Source organism: Muscardinus avellanarius (assembly GCF_963383645.1).
Source record: "Muscardinus avellanarius genome assembly, chromosome: 18".
Classification (NCBI taxonomy): Eukaryota; Metazoa; Chordata; class Mammalia; order Rodentia; family Gliridae; genus Muscardinus; species Muscardinus avellanarius.
Window position 1 is genome coordinate 42180185 of NC_137804.1, and position 15499 is coordinate 42195683.

Consider the following 15499-nt stretch of genomic DNA (forward strand, 5'->3'; position numbering starts at 1 on the left):
AATAAAATAAAATAAAAAGATCCAAGTCAGGTCCTGTGGTGCATAGCTGTAATCCCAGCAACTTCGGAGGCTGAGGCTGGGTGACTGCTGGCTCGAGGCCAACCTGTGCAACATAGCGAGACCCTTTCTCAAAATAAAATTTAAATAAGGGCTGGGGCTGTAGTTTAGTGGTAAAACACCTAACACTGTCCTACCCTCAGCACTACAGAAAAGAAAAATACACGTTTCCTAATGAGGAAGGGAATACACACACACACACACACACACACACACACACACACACACACACTAATTCCCACAGGAAAGAGTAAGGACTGGGGGAGCAGTTCAGTGGTAGGGCACTTGCTTAGTATAGAAAAGAACCCTAGCAAGGCCTTGGGTTCTAACCCCAACACTACAAGAAAAAAAAAGTCAATGGCTCCAGGTTAGGGATTCACACAAAAAAATTGCTAAATGTATGAAAAGAAAAACTTTTTTTTTTTTTTGGTGGTACTGAGGGTGGAACCCAGAGGCCTTCTACCTCCAGGCTATACTCCCAGACCTATTTTATATTTTATTTGGAAACGGGGTCTCGCTAAGTAGCTGAGAGCCTCACTAAGTAGCTGAGGCTGGCTTCGATCCTCCCATCTCAGCCTCCTAACATCTGGGATTACAAGCGAGCGCCACCATGCCCGGGTACAAGAAAAACATTTTAGAAGTGTGTACTTCCACCAGTCTGTGTAAATTTATAAGGCCACCAGTAGCACAGAAGGGCAAGTTCCCTCAAGTAATGTCTGTTTGGCATCCTAGATTTGCTGGCTTTAATAACACAGAATGGTCTATTTGCTCATTTAATTAAACTCACTCTTGAACGAGAGATTTTCCAGTTTGTGCTATGAATAAATGTATGGCCTGTTACTGCCTGTGCCTGACTTGCAGATTTTTTTTTTGCGGGTCTGGGGGTGGAGCCCAGGGGCATCCAACCTCCAAGCCACACCTCCTGCCCTATTTTCTATTCTTTATTTTGAAACAGGGTCTCACTGAGTTGCAAAGGGCCTCACTAAGTAGCTGAGGCTGTCTGTGAACGGCGATCCTCCGGTCTCAGCCTTCTGAATGCTGGGATTACAAGCGTGTGCCACCACGCCCGGCTTGCCTTGCAGCTTTGAATATATTTTATTTACTGTCTGTAGCACTGGGGATTAAACCCAGGGCCTTGCTTGGGCTAGGCAAGCACTCCACCACCAAGCTCTACCCCCAGTCTCTTTGGGCCTATTTTATTTGCGGTACTGGGGATTGAACCCAGGGACATTCAACCTCCGAGCTACACTATCAGCCCTATTTTTTATTATTTATTTTGAGACAGCATCTCATTAAGTTGCTGAGGGCCTAAGTAGCTGAGGCTGGCCTCAAACCTGAGATCCTCTAGTCTAAGCCTCCAAGTACTGGGACTACAAGTGTGCACCATGACGCCCAGCTTTGGGCCTCCTTTATTGTTTGATATAAGCTCTCACTATGTTGCCCTGACTGGCCTTGAACTTCTGGACTCAAGCGCTCCTCTTTCCTCAGCCTTCCCAGAACTGGGATCACAGGTGTGTCATATTGCCTGGCTGAGCTTATTTATTTATTTATTTATTTATTTATTTATTTATTTATTTATTTTGCGGCACTGGGGATGGAACCCAGGGGTATTCTACCTCTGAGCTACACCCCCTAGTCCTATTTTTTTATCCTTTATTTTGAAACAGGGCCTCACTGAGTAGTGAGACTGTCCATGAACTGCAATCCTCTTGTCTCAGCCTCCTGAATACTGGGATAGCAAGCGTGCGCCACCATGCCCGGCTTGGCTGAGCTTATTTAAAATCACTCTTGTGATTTTAAATCCACCAGTGTGGCCAGGCATAGTGGCGCACTCTTGTAATCCCCGCGCTTGGGAGGCTGAGACAGGAGGATCACACAGGTTCGAAGCCAGCCTCAGCTACTGAGTGAGGCTCTCAGCAACTGAGTGAGACCCTGTTTCCAAATAAAATATAAAATAGGTCTGGGAGTATAGCCCGGAGGTAGAAAGCCTCTGGGTTCCACCCCCCAGTACCACCAAAACAAACAAACAAACAAACAAACAAACACCAGCGTGTGTTCTTTCCACAGGATAAATTAATCCTCAAATGTCACATTATTGCTAAGCACTTCCCTGTGTTTTCTTTCTTCTCTGTTGGCTCTCATTTTTTCAGAACTGCTCATTTTATGTGGTTTTACAAAAGAATATGAAGTGCAAACCAAAAGCTTTCAAAGACAATGAAATTTGGGGATTATTGAGAATTTGGTCATCTCTAGTGAGGCTGACTATAAAAAGGCTACAAGGGGTCATGGCTCTGGCCAGTGATCCTATTCCTGAGAATTTATCCTTTGAAGGAAAATAAAAAAAAGAGCTGGGTATGGAGGCATACTTTTGAGTTCAATTCCCAGTATCACAAAAAAAAAAAAAAAAAAAAAAAAAAAGCCAGGCATGGTGGCGCATGCTTGTATAATCCCAGCACTTGGGATGCTGAGACAGGAGGATCGCGGTGCGCGGACAGCCTCAGCTCCTTAGTGAGGCCCTCCGCAACTTAGTGAGACCCTGTTTCAAAATAAAGAATAAAAAATAGGGCAGGGGGTGTAGCTCGGAGGTTGAATGTCCCTGGGTTCCATCCCCAGACCCGCAAAAAAAAAAAAAAAAAGAAAAGAAAAGAAGAAAAAGAAAGGGAAAGAAAAGAAAAACAGTAACAAGCAGTACATCCACCTGAAGATGTCATTTGGCATTTTCAACAGGAATGGGCACAGTGTGGGGCAGCCACATGCTCATGACCATTCAGTAGCCCCTGCGGGCATGGGCCTGTCGACAGTCATCAAGCCCTGCAGACACAGAGCCAAGGCCAGTGGACTGATCACACATGACCTCAGATGTCTGGCCCGAGAGCCTCTCCGAGAGGCAGTGTGAGAACTCTTAACAATCATGCAACAGAGCAAAGAGCAGCCTTTCCCCAGCCATCAGCACTGCATGACGCCATGGAGGGTAGTAGGCTGCTTTGGGTGTGGGTGTGGGTGTGGGTGTGTGTGTGTGTGTGTGTGTGTGTGTGTGTACTGGGGTTCCTGGAAGCCCTTCTACCTCCGGGCTACACTCCCAGCCCTATTTTTTATATTTTCTTATTTGGAAACAGGGTCTCCTAAGCCAGCGCGTGGCTGGCTGTGAACCCGCGCGATCCTCCTGTCTCCGCCTCCCAAGCGCGGGGATGACAAGCGTTGCCGCCACGCCCGGCCTGCTTTGGGTTTTGATAGCCTTCCCCTCCCTTCCGCAGTGTCCCTCAAGGTCTCGGTTACACTGCATCTTGCTCCTGCATTTCAGGGAGGAAGAGGTGAGGCTTCACCCTAGGCTCACTTTTGGAAGGACCCCCCAGGGAGTGGCCATGGCTGTCATGGGTGGCGAGACCTGTCCACTGTCTAGTGCAGCCAGGGCTCCATAAGGATGAGGTGGAGTGGAGTGGGGGTGGGGAGGAAGTGAGAGACGAAGGAGACAAGCCCTGCTGGCGGGCGGCAGCAGAGGCTAGAAGCCACTAGGGGGAAAGTACTTCCTCACTGGTCACAGCAGCCAAGCCGCATGGGGACTGTGCAGCTCTTCACCTCTGTCTCTGTGAGCAAGAGAAAGGGTGAAGGAAAGCAAGAGCCCATTGTTTCTATTCCTATCTATTGGCTACCACGTGTACTAAAGTAATCTACTGACTTTGGAGAGTCTGGAAAAGGAAGCGGGTAGAAAGGTGTCCCCACCACCTGGAATGGCCCAGCCGGTCTCTGCACCTCCTCAGTGCAGCCCCTCCAACCTAGCACAAGAGTAACTGGTGTCTGACAGTTTTGCTCCTTGTGCTCAGGCCACCTGGGACTCCTCAGCGATGGTGTCCAGTGTTCTCTATTCTTTCGATTAATGTCAGGGGAAGGGGAGTTTGGGGGGTGTTGGCACAGAGAATCTTAACTTTGATGCCCTCATGAAAAAATATAGGTAAAACTGTGTAGTGTGAAACTGAGCCCTGGCAAGGGCCACAGCTTTCCACCAGATTCTCAAAAGAAGCCTGATTGGAAACATTCTAAGGACTTCTCTGGGAGAATAGTTCTAATATATAATCTCAGAATGAATGGCAAACATCCAACTGGCCTGGAGAGCTTTCTACTAAAATCCTCATCTTTTTCCAGTTGGCTAAAGAACTTCTGTGTAAGAATCTCAAAGAATATAGGAGGCACTACCCAAAACCAGGGAAACACGCCTGGACACATACCAACACCCCTGCCTTCCTCACCACCACGCAGACTGCTCGCAGTCCTGGCCAGAGTCTCAGATTTCACAGGAGGAACGGCTCTGTCCTCTCCTGTCCACTCCACTTCAGGCTTCTTGACCCGCAAGGGACACCCGCTGGTGAGCAGCCAGGCTTTCAGGTGGTCGATGTACTCTCTCCCAAACAAAGTGGAGTCCTCGAAATTTGGAAATGAAGCAGGAGAGGGAGCTATATCTTGGAGACCAACAGCTTCTAAGATTTTCTCTTGCCGGAAAGAGGAGGCCAAGGAGAACGTCTGTCCCAGAAGGGCCAAAGACTTCCGGCAGAGTGAATTGCTGGTCTCCAGGGCGATAGCCAGGTCCAAGGGGCTAGTAAGGGCCTTCATCTTCACACTCAGCTCGTAGGCATTGCAGGCCATGAGCAAGGGCGTGGCACTCTTCAGAAGCCGATCCTGAAGCCGCATTATGTATTTATCAAAGGGCTTGATAATCTCAAAAAAGCAATTTTTGGTCTTCACAGCACCTTTGTCTAAAAGCATATTTAAAAATTCATTATCAACTCTGGGTGTTTTCAAAGCAGAGTGCTTTAGAAATTTGATAGTAAAAAAGCAAAAATCTCTGTGCTCTGGTTTTAAGGAGCATTTGAATGAGGCAAGCATTTTAGCACAGGTCTCAGTTTCAAGTTCAAAGAGAGTCTGGAAGAGTTGAGTAAATTTAACATCATCTTTTATGGTATGGAATCCTGCCCATTTGATTATTTCTATCCCAAATCTTGAAAAAACATCTGACTTATCTATGATGTCAAAGCTCATCTTTCTTCTGGGGAACCGAATGTTCTTCAGATCGAGCCCCAAAGGGATCTTCTGAGTGGGGAACTGGATGTCTTCTGTCCCTGGGTTTGTTCCGAGGGTCACATCAGGACTTGTGTTTTTCTGGATTTGATGAGTGCCCTGAGTTTTGGAAGTAATACGATTTATAGTGGAAACTTTTTTCGTGGTCACATTTCTCAGTGTGACAAGTTTCCCGACACTCCCCTTGGTTGTGAGCAGGCCCTGAGTGTCCCTCTTTCCTAGGAGGGGGCCTTCCTGATCAACGATGTTTAGGACGTGGCCTCTGGCCTGGCCCTGACCACTACTCCTGGGCACAGAGTCAGCCTCCCCTGGATGGTCCACCTCGTAATCCCGACTTTCCTTCTCTAGACATTCTTTCTCCATCAGCCTGGAGGAGCCCAAGTCCCCCAAGACAGCAGAAGGTCGAAAATTATACTCCTGTGACCAAGAGGATTCTTGGGAAACTGGACGGCCAAAGTCTTTCTCCCAAGAGCCACGGAGTGCAAATTTCCAGTCCTGAGAATGGAAATGTCCCAATTGCCGGTGGCCAAAGAGCTGGTCCCGCGAGTCAGGGTGGGCAAATTCAAGGTCCCGGCCACATTCTTTATGAAAATAGCTGTCATCACTGATAGTAGGGTTGTTCAGTTGGAAGGAGGGTCCTGCAAACACATCACCTCTCAGGCCCTCTCTCCCAGCTTCTCGAGGGTGAGCTATAGACCCACCAAGGGAGTACCTGCTGTCACTGTGAGCATCATCATACATATCTGCTCTGGATCTTGGGACTGTCCTCAAGCGATCTGAAATAAATGAGTCAAAAAAGACAAAACACTTTAGACCAGAAGTTGCAAGCAGATGCACCATCTATCTACCACTAGTCAGAGGTGCTTATATGCTTTAGTGTTTTTTGCAAATTCAGATCGTTGCCAATATTGTTTGTTTGTTTATTTATTTACAGTACTGGGGATTGAACCCAGAGGCATTCTACCTCTCAGCTGCATCCCCCAGCCTTTTTCTTTCTTTTTCTTTTTGCAGGTCTGGGATGGAACCCAGAGGCATTCGACCTCCAAGCTACACCCCCTGCCCTATTTTTTATTCTTTATTTTGAAACAGGGTCTCACTGAGTTGCAAAGGGCCTCACTAAGTAGCTGAGACTGTCTGCGTATCGTGATCCTCCTGTCTCAGCCTCCCAAGTGCTGGGATTACAAGCGTGCGCCACCACGCCCTGCTATTTTTTATTCTTTATTTTGAAACAGGATCTTACTAAGTTGCAGAGGGCCTAAGTAGCTGAGGCTGGCCACAAACTTGGGATCCTCCTGTCTCAGCCTCCCAAGTACTGGGATTACAAGCACGTGCCACCATGCCTGGCTTATTTTTGATTTTTTTTTTTTTTTGGTGGTACTGGAGGTGGAACCTAGAGGCTTTCTACCTCCAGGCTATACTCCCAAACCTATTTTTTATATTTTATTTGGAAACAGGGTCTCACTAAGTTGCTGAGAGCCTCACTAAGTAGCTGAGGCTGGCTTTGAACCTGTGTGGTCCTCCTGTCTCAGTCTCCCAAGCACGGGGATTATAAGCGTGCGCCACCACGCCCAGCATTTTTTTTTTTTTTTTTTTGCAGTACTGAGGATGAAACTCATGGGCACTCTACTCCAAGTGACACCCTCAGCCCTATTTTTTTTTTCTTTACTTTGAAACAGGGTCTCACTGGGTTGGAAAGGGCCCAAGTAGCTGAGGCTGTCCGCAAATCAAAATCCTCCAGTCTCAGGCTCCCAAATGCTGGGATTACAAGCATGCGCCATCATGCCCAGCATTACAATCACTTTTAGGTTTTTTTATTTTGTTGTTGCTGTTTTGGTACTGTGGGTGGAACCCAGGGACTTTTCTACCTCCAGGCTATACTCCCAGGCCTATTTTATATTTTATTTGGAAACAGGGTCTCACTAAGTCGCTGAGAGCTTCACTAAGTAGCTGAGGCTGGCTTCGAACCTGTGTGATCCTCCTGTCTCAGCCTCCCAAGCGCAGGGATTACAAGCGTGCGTGCGCCACCATGCCCAGCTATTTCAATCACTTTTCAATCACTATTTCAATCACTGAAAGAAAGGAACCAAATACCCTAGACCTTTTTCTGCCTCTTCCTCTTCCCCCTCCTCTTCTCCCTTCTTCTTCTTCTCCTTCTCTTTCTTCTTCTTCTTTTTTTTTTTTTTTTTTTTTTTTGTGGTACTGGGGATGGTACCCAGGCAGGGGTATTCTACTTCTGAACTATACACCCAGCCCTATTTTTTATTCTTCATTTTGAAACAGGGTCTCACTAAATTGTGGAGGGCCTCATTAAGTTGCTGAGGCTAGCTGTGAACTGTGATCCTCTCGTCTCAGCCTCCCAAGTACTAGGAGTACAAGGGTGCACCACCACACCTGGGTTCTTTTTTATTTTTATTTTTTTTGCGGTCCTGGGGATGGAACCCAGGGTCATTGTTCCTCCAAGCGACATTCCCAGTCCTATTTATATTATTATTATTTTTCTTTTTTTCTTTTTTTTTCTTTGTGGTACTGGGGTTCCTGGAAGCCCTTCTCCCTCTGGGCTACACTCCCAGACCTTTTTCTTTTTTTTTGGAAACAGGGTCTCTTAAACCAGCGAGGCTGACTACGAATCTGCGTGATCCTCCTTTCTCCGCCTCCCAAACACGGGGATTACAAGCGTGTGCCACCATGCCCGGCAGTATATTATTATTTTTCTGAAACAGGGTCTCACTGAGTTACAAAGAGCCTCACTAAGTAGCTGAGGCTGTCCACTAACTGCAATCCTCTTGTCTCAGCCTCCTGAATGCTGGGATTACAAGTGTGTGCCACCATGCCTGGCTTTTTAAGGGACAAGGTTTCACTATACTGCCCAGGCTGGTCTCAAACTCCTGGGCTCAAGAAATCCTACTGCCTCAACGTCCTTAGTTTCTGGGACTAAAGGCACGTGTTACCACATCCAGCTTAACCTGAATTTCTTTTCTTTTTATAGTACTGGGGATTAAACCCAGGGGCCTTCTACCTCTGAGTTACACCCCCAGCCCTAATTTTTTATCCTTTATTTTGAAACAGGGTCTAAATTTCGAAAGGTCACACGAAATTGCTGAGGCTGACCCCGAACAGTGATCCTCCTATCTCAGTTTCCCAAGTAGTGGGATTACAAACAAGTGGGATTACACCACACCTGGCTTAAACTTTTTTGGGGGGAACTGGGGATGGAACTCAGGGGCATTTGACCTCTGAGTTACACCCCCAGCCCGATTTTTTATTCTTTTATTTTTAAAGAGGGTCTGAGTTGCATAGGGCCTCACTAAGTAGCTGAGGTTATCTGAGATCCATCTATCTCAGCCTCCCAAATGCTGGGATTACAAGTGCGAGCCACTACACCCGGATGGATGGATGGATATATATATGGAATTGAATCCAGGGGCATTATACCTCTGAGCTACATCCCCAGACCTATTTTAGTTTTTATTTTTGTTTGTGTGTGGTACTGGGAATTGAGCACAGATGCCTTCTACCTTCAAGCTATACCCCTAACCCAATTTTAGTTTTATTTTAAAACAGGGTCTTGCTAGATTGATGAGAATCTCACTACTTGCTGAGGCTATCATTGAACCTGTGATCCTCCTGTCTCAGCCACCCAAGTACTAGGATTACAAGCCTGCACCACCACGCCTGGCTCCAGTCTATTTTTTATTTTGAAACAGGCTCTCACTAAATTGCTAAGGGTCTCAATAAGTTGCTGAGGCTGGCAGCTGATCAGCCAGAGATCCTTCTATCTTAGCTTCCCAAGTACTGCTATTACAGGTGTTTGCACCATACCCAGTTAATCTGGACTATTTATTACAATAGGAATACTTCTGTGTTTCCACTTCTATCTCACGGTAAACAGCGTTGGGGTGTGTGTGTGTGTGTGTGTGTGCGCGCGCGCGCGCTGGGGATTGAACCCAGGGGCATTCTACCTCCAAGTTTTTTGTTTTTGTTTTTTTGTGGTACTAGGGATGGAACCCAGGGACATTCTACCTCCGAGCTATACCAGCCTTATTTTTTAATCTTTTTATTTTTTTGAAACAGGGTCTCTCTGAGTTGCAAAGGGCCTCGCCAAATAGCTGAGGCAGCTTGGGAACCATGATCCTCTAGTCTCCACCTCCCACAAGATGGGATTACAAAGTGTGTACCACCATACCTGGCTGGGTTTTTTGTGTTTTGTTTTGTTTGTGTGTGTGTGTGTGTAGTACTAGGGATTGATAATAAAATAATAAAATAATTTTTTACTTGGCATTCTATCTCCATGTGTGTAGTACTAGGGACTGAATCCAGGGGTATTCTACCTCCTAGCTACACTCCCAGCCCAAATTTTTATTCTTTATTTTGAAACAGAGTTTCACTAAGTTTTGGAAGGCCTTACTAAGTATCTTAGCCTGACCAGAACCTGTGATCCTCCTGTCTCAGCCTCTCAAGTACTGGGATTACAAGCATTCTCCATCACGCTTGGCTTATTTTCTTTTACTTTGAGACAAAGACTCACTAAGTTGCAGAGAGCTTAACAAGATGCTGAGGCTGGCCAGGAACCTACAATCCTCCTGTCCTAGCCTCCCAAGTACTAGCATTACATGCATATGACACCAAGCTGGTCAGCAGAAAGGTTTTACAGAGGCTACCCATGATCACTGACTATCAGGGAGAATTCTGGGCCCACAGTGCCACCATGAGGTAGGAGCCTGGGCTGACACCACACCCATCATAGCCAAGCACCTGTTCCAAATCTGGCTGAAATGAAGGTTTGCCAGCCTGTTAATACTGTTTCTGCAGCTGAAAAATCAGAGAGTGAGGCAGGGAAAGGGGAGTTAGAAGGGAAGTCATTTTAAGAGAGATCCTGGAGCCAAGCGGGTGGCACACACATCCCAGCATTTGGGAGGCTGAGACAGGAGGATCGCAGTTCGCAGACAGCCTCAGCTACTTAGTGAGGCCCTTTGGAACTCAATGAGACCCTGTTTCAAAATAAAGAATAAAAAAATAGAGCTAGGAGTATAGCTCGAAGGTAGAATGCCCATGGGTTTTATCCCCAGTAAAACACACACACACACACACACACACACACACACACACACACACACACACACAGACTCTGATAGAAAATGAATAGTGTCTCCCTGTTCTCCTCAAGTGCAAGAAAGGAAAAAAGAGCCAGGTAGGGTTTGCAGACAGCCTCATCTGCTTAGTAGGGTTCTTTGCAACTCAGCAAGGCCCTATTTCAAAATAAAAGAATAAAATAAACCAGGCGTGGTGGAGAATGCTTGTAATCCTAGTACTTGAGAGGCTGAGACAGGAGGATCACAAACAGCTGAGGCTGTCTGCCAACCACGATCCTCCTGTCTCAGCCTCCCAAATGCTGGGATTTCCAGGGTGTGCCCCCATGCCTGGCTTCTGATATTCAAACTTCTGAATCAGAGTGTACAACCCAGTAAAATAATCAAATGAAAAGGGAAAGAGAGGTAGTTATGGGCTGAGACTACAGACCCAACTTTTGTGCAAAGCCAAGTTAATTTTGTTCAATGACCATTTATTGAACACCTACTGTGGCAGGCACTGAAATTACTGAAGGGAAAAGTGAGCTTTAGTGGACTTGTCAATTGGCGAAGTCAATTATATAAAATGTACCAGGTAAATACTAAGAGCAAAAACGAAGTGGGCAGGAATGCCCAGAAAAAATTTCACATTGAGGGGCCTGGTAAGGGGACAGCTCTGACAGCAATGTATGTAGCAGCAGTAGCAGCAGCCTGGTATGAGGAGCCAGGTAATGCAGTCCTGTCAAGAGGACGTCTTCCAGACAGAGGGAATAGACAGACCTGTGGAGAGACCAGTGGGGCCAATGTGCCTAGTAGGGAACAGAGGGAACAAGAGGCAAAGTGGTAGAAAGTGACCTCCAAACCCTGCGCACACTGAAGTCTGCGGGGGATCTCCAGCCCTGGACATCCGTATTTAATTAATGAGGATGTAACCTGGCCCTGGCATTGAGATTCAGTTACTTTTTAAATTTTTTTTGGTGGTAACAGGAACTGAACCCAGAGGCATTCTACCTTGGAGCTACACCCCCAGCTCAACTTTATTTATTTGGAAACAGCGTCTCACTAGGTTGATGAGAGTCTCACTATTTGCTGAGGGTGTCCTTAAACCAGCCATCCTCCTGTCTCAGCCTCCTACGTACTGGGATTACAGGCATGTACCACCACATCCGGCTTGGCATTGAGTGAGTGAGTGAGAGAGAGAGAGAGAGAGAGAGAGAGAGAGAGAGAGAGAGAGAGAAAGATAGATTGTGTGTGTGTGTGTGTGTGTGTGTGTGTGTGTGTGTGTGTGTGTGTCTTGCTGGGGATTGAACCCAGTGGTATTCTTCCCCCAAGCTATACCCTCAGCACCATTTTATTTTTTATTTATTCTTTTTTGTTTTTTTGTTTTAGTACTAAGGATTGAACCTAGAGCAATTCTACCTCTAAGCTATGCCCCCAGCCCAACTTTTTTATTTCTTTGTTTTTTTTTTTTTTTTTTTGCTGGTCTGGGGATGGAACCCAGGGGCATTTGACCTCCGAGCTACATCCCCAGCCCTATTTTTTATTCTTTATTTTGAAACCGGGTCTCACTGAGTTGCAGAGGGCCTCACTAAGTAGCTGAGGCTGTCTGCAAACCGCGATCCTCCAGGTCTTAGCCTCCCGAATGCTGGGATTACAAGCGTGCGCCACCACGCCCGGCTCTTTATTTCTTTATTTTAAAACAGGTTCTCAGCTGGGCATAGTGGCGCACTTGGGAGGCAGAGACAGGAGGATCGCACAGGTTCGAAGCCAGCCTCAGCTACTTAGTGAGGCTCTCAGCAACTTAGTGAGACCCTGTTTCCAAATAAAATATAAAATAGGTCTGGGAGTATAGCCTGGAGGTAGAAAGCCTCTGGGTTCCACCCCCAGTACCACCAAAAAAAAAAAAAAGAAAGAAAACAGGTTCTCAGGTTTCTGAGAGCCTCACTAAGTTACAAAGGCTGGCTTGTGAAGCTATGATCATCCTGTCTCAACCTACCAAGTATTGAGATTACAAGTGTGCACCACCACGCCCAGCCTATATTTTGGTTTGGAAACAGAATCTCATTAAGTTGCTGTGAGCCTTGCTAAATTGCTGAGTCTAGACTCAAACCTATGATCCTCCAGTATCAGCCTCTCAAGTACTGGGATTTTTTTTTTTTTTTGGTACTGGGGATTGAACCTAGGGGTATTCTACCTTCAAGCTACATCCCCAGCCTTATTTTTTATTTTGAAACAGGGTCTCACTAAGTTGCAAATGGCCTAAGTAGCTGAGACAGGCCTCGAACCTATGATTTTCCTATCTAAACTTCTAAAGTACTGGGATTACAAACCTGTGTCACCATACCTAGGAAGTACTGGGATTACAGGCATGTGCCGCTACACCAGGCAGGCAGGCATGGAGATTTCTATGTATCTTTTTGTGTGGTACTGGGGATGGAACCAAGGAGCTTTCTATTTTTTATATTTTTTATTTGGAAACAGAATCTCACAAGTTGCTGACAGCCTAAGTAACTGAGGCTGGCTTAGAACCTGCACAATCTTCCTGTCCAGCCTCCCAAATACTGGGATTATAAGCATGTGCCACCATGCCCGATTTAGGCATGGAGATTTCTTTTCTTTTTTTCCCAGTACTGAGAATTGAACCCGGGGGCATTCTACTTCTAAGCTACATCCCCAGCCCTATTTTTTATTCTTTTTTTTTTTTTTTCAGCACTAGGAATGGAACCCCAGGGATATTCTACCTCCGAGCTATACCCCCCAGCCCTATTTTTTATTCTTTATTTTTAAACAGGGTCTCATTAAGAGGCTCTCACTAAGGAGCTGAGGTTGTTTGCAAACTGCAATCTTCCTGTCTCAGCCTCCCAAATGCTAGGATTACAAACGTGCACCACCACGCTCGGCTCGCCTTCTTTCTTTCTTTTCTCTTTTCTTTCTTTCTTTCTTTTTTTTTTGGGTGGTATTGGGGGTGGAACCCAGTGGCTTTTCTACCTCCTGGCTATACTCTCAGACCTATTTTATACTTTATTTGGAAACAGGGTCTCACTAAGTTGCTGAGAGCCTCACTAAGTAGCTGAGGCTGGCTTTGAACCTGTACGATCCTCCTGTCTCTGCCTCCCAAGCTCTGGGATTATAAGCATACGCCACCACACTCGGCTTTATTCTTTATTTTTTTATTTATTTATTTTTTGTGGTACTGGGGGGTAGAACACAGAGGCTTTCTACTTCCCGGCTATACTCCTAGACCTATTTTTTTGTATTTTATTTGGAAACAGGGTCTCACAAAGTTGCTGAGAGCCTAAGTAGCTGAGGCTGGCTTCAAACCTGCGTGATCCTGTCTCAGCCTCCCAAGCGCTGGGATTACAAGTGTGCGCCACCACGCCCAGCTTATTCTTTATTTTTTAAACAAGGTTTCACTGAGTTGTAGAGGGCCTCACTTAGCAGCTGAAGCTGGTCGCGAACCTGATTCCCCTGTCTCAGCCTCCCAAGAACTGGGATCATAAGCATGGGCTTCCACGCTCATCAAGGCATCGAGATTTCTAAAAGGCCCCCAGAATGTTCTCAGTGCAGCAAAATTAGGAAGCCACTGTGATAGGAGAGGTGATAGAGTACCAGAAAGTGAGGTCCACATGGGACCTGAATTTACATGGGTGACATGAAAAGCCACCAAAGGGTTCTGAGCAGAAGGATGACCTCACTGGTTGCTGTTCAGAGAAGAGAGTACTGGTGACAAAACTAGGCACAGATGTGCCAGCAAGAAATCTACCATGGTAATCCAGGTACTGATAATGGTATGGATGGCACAATTAGGGCAGGAAGATTGAGGCAGAGAGTGGTAGCTGGATTCTGGACATTTTCCATGCCCCGAGGGGAATCAAGTCGGAAGCAGAGAGACCCATTTCAGTCAAGAACTGATAAGAGCTTAAACCTGAGCAGAAGTTGTAGGGATGGAGCCAGATGGATTCAGGAACCTTTCTTCAGGGGCTGGGGTGTAGGTCAGTAGCAAAGAATTGTTTGTTTGCCATACGCAAGACCCTGGGTTCCACTCTCAGTTCAAGGACAGCCTCAGGAAGTAGTAACACTCTCATTAACCTAGTGAGACCCTGTTTCAAAAAAAAAGGGGGCCGGGTGCGTGGTGACACATGCAATTCCAGCATTCAGGAGGCTGAGACAGGAGGATCACAAGTTCAAGGCCAGCCTCAGCTACTTAGCGAGGCCCTTTGCAACTCAGTGAGACCCTGTTTCAAAATAAAGAATAAAAAGCCAGGTGTGGTGGCGCACACTTGTAATCCCAGTACTTGGAAGGCTGAGACAGGAGGATGGAACAAGTTTGAAGCCAACTTCAGCTACTTATCTAGTGAGGCTCTCAGCAACTTAGTGAGACCCTGTTTCCAAATAAAATATAAAATAGGTCTGAGAGTGTAGCCTGGAAGTAGAAAGCCCCTGGAAGAATTAAAAAATAGGGCTGGAGGTGTATCTCGGAGGCAGAATGCCCCTGGGTTCTATTCCCACTACCATAAAAAGCAGTGCAAGGATCAGAGCAGTTTCTGATTTCATATTTGCCCAAGGCACTGAAATCCTGTCCTAGCCCTGAAATACTCTGTCCCCAGCTGTCTCCCAAAAACACTTTACCTTGAGCTTTAAACTGAAGAGTTTCTCCTACGGTCTCGCCACTGGGGTCCACATGATATCGTTTGGCTTTTTCTTGTAATACAGCATCAAGCGTCTCCTGTGCAATTCGCCTTGCTGCCATGTTTCTTTGCCCTATGATGAGAGAAAAAGACCTAATAAGGATAACAATGCACACTCGCATGGCCTGCTGTATCTCACCTAATCCTCAAGGTAACCAAGCAGTAATACAGAATCCTTCTTCCAGACTTCAAACACAGGATGGGTTCTTTGAAGGGGATTGCTGCCCACAGGAGGCTCACAGATCTGTTGTGAAACGGAGCAAGACCAGCCTTCTCTTAAGCCCATTTAGTTGGAAAGTGTTAAAAGAGGGCCGGGCATGGTGGCATGTGCATGCAATCCCATTCATGGGAGGCTGAGACCGAAGTATTGTAGGTTTGAGGTCAGCCCCAGCAACTTGGCAGAACCCTATTTCCAAAAAAAAAAAAAAAAAAAAAAAAAAAAGTAGAGCTGGGGGTGTAGCTCAGAGAATGCCCTGGGTTCCAATATCAGTACTGCAAAAATAAATAAATAAATAAATAAAAATAAATAATAAGTAAAATTGGGCTGGGGGTGTGGCTCGGAGGTAGAATGCCCCTAGATTCAGTCTCCAGCATGAAAAAAAGAAAAAAGAGGCTCCA

The 15499-nt window shown here is 46.2% G+C and overlaps 1 protein-coding gene across 1 annotated transcript in view; it reads right to left on the reverse strand.

The window, feature by feature from the left end:
• Positions 1–14949, reverse strand: part of SUGP2 (SURP and G-patch domain containing 2) — a gene marked incomplete at its 3' end in the record, with an annotated part of 40816 nt that extends 25867 nt beyond the window's left edge. Inside the window, exons 1-2 of the mRNA XM_080715319.1 lie at positions 14823–14949; positions 4302–5903 (exon numbers count right to left, since the gene is read on the reverse strand). Coding sequence (XP_080571445.1) covers positions 4302–5903; positions 14823–14943 — 1723 coding nt within the window. The 5' untranslated portion in view covers positions 14944–14949. The remainder of the gene's footprint in view (positions 1–4301; positions 5904–14822) is intronic.
• Positions 14950–15499: the final 550 nt, after the last annotated feature.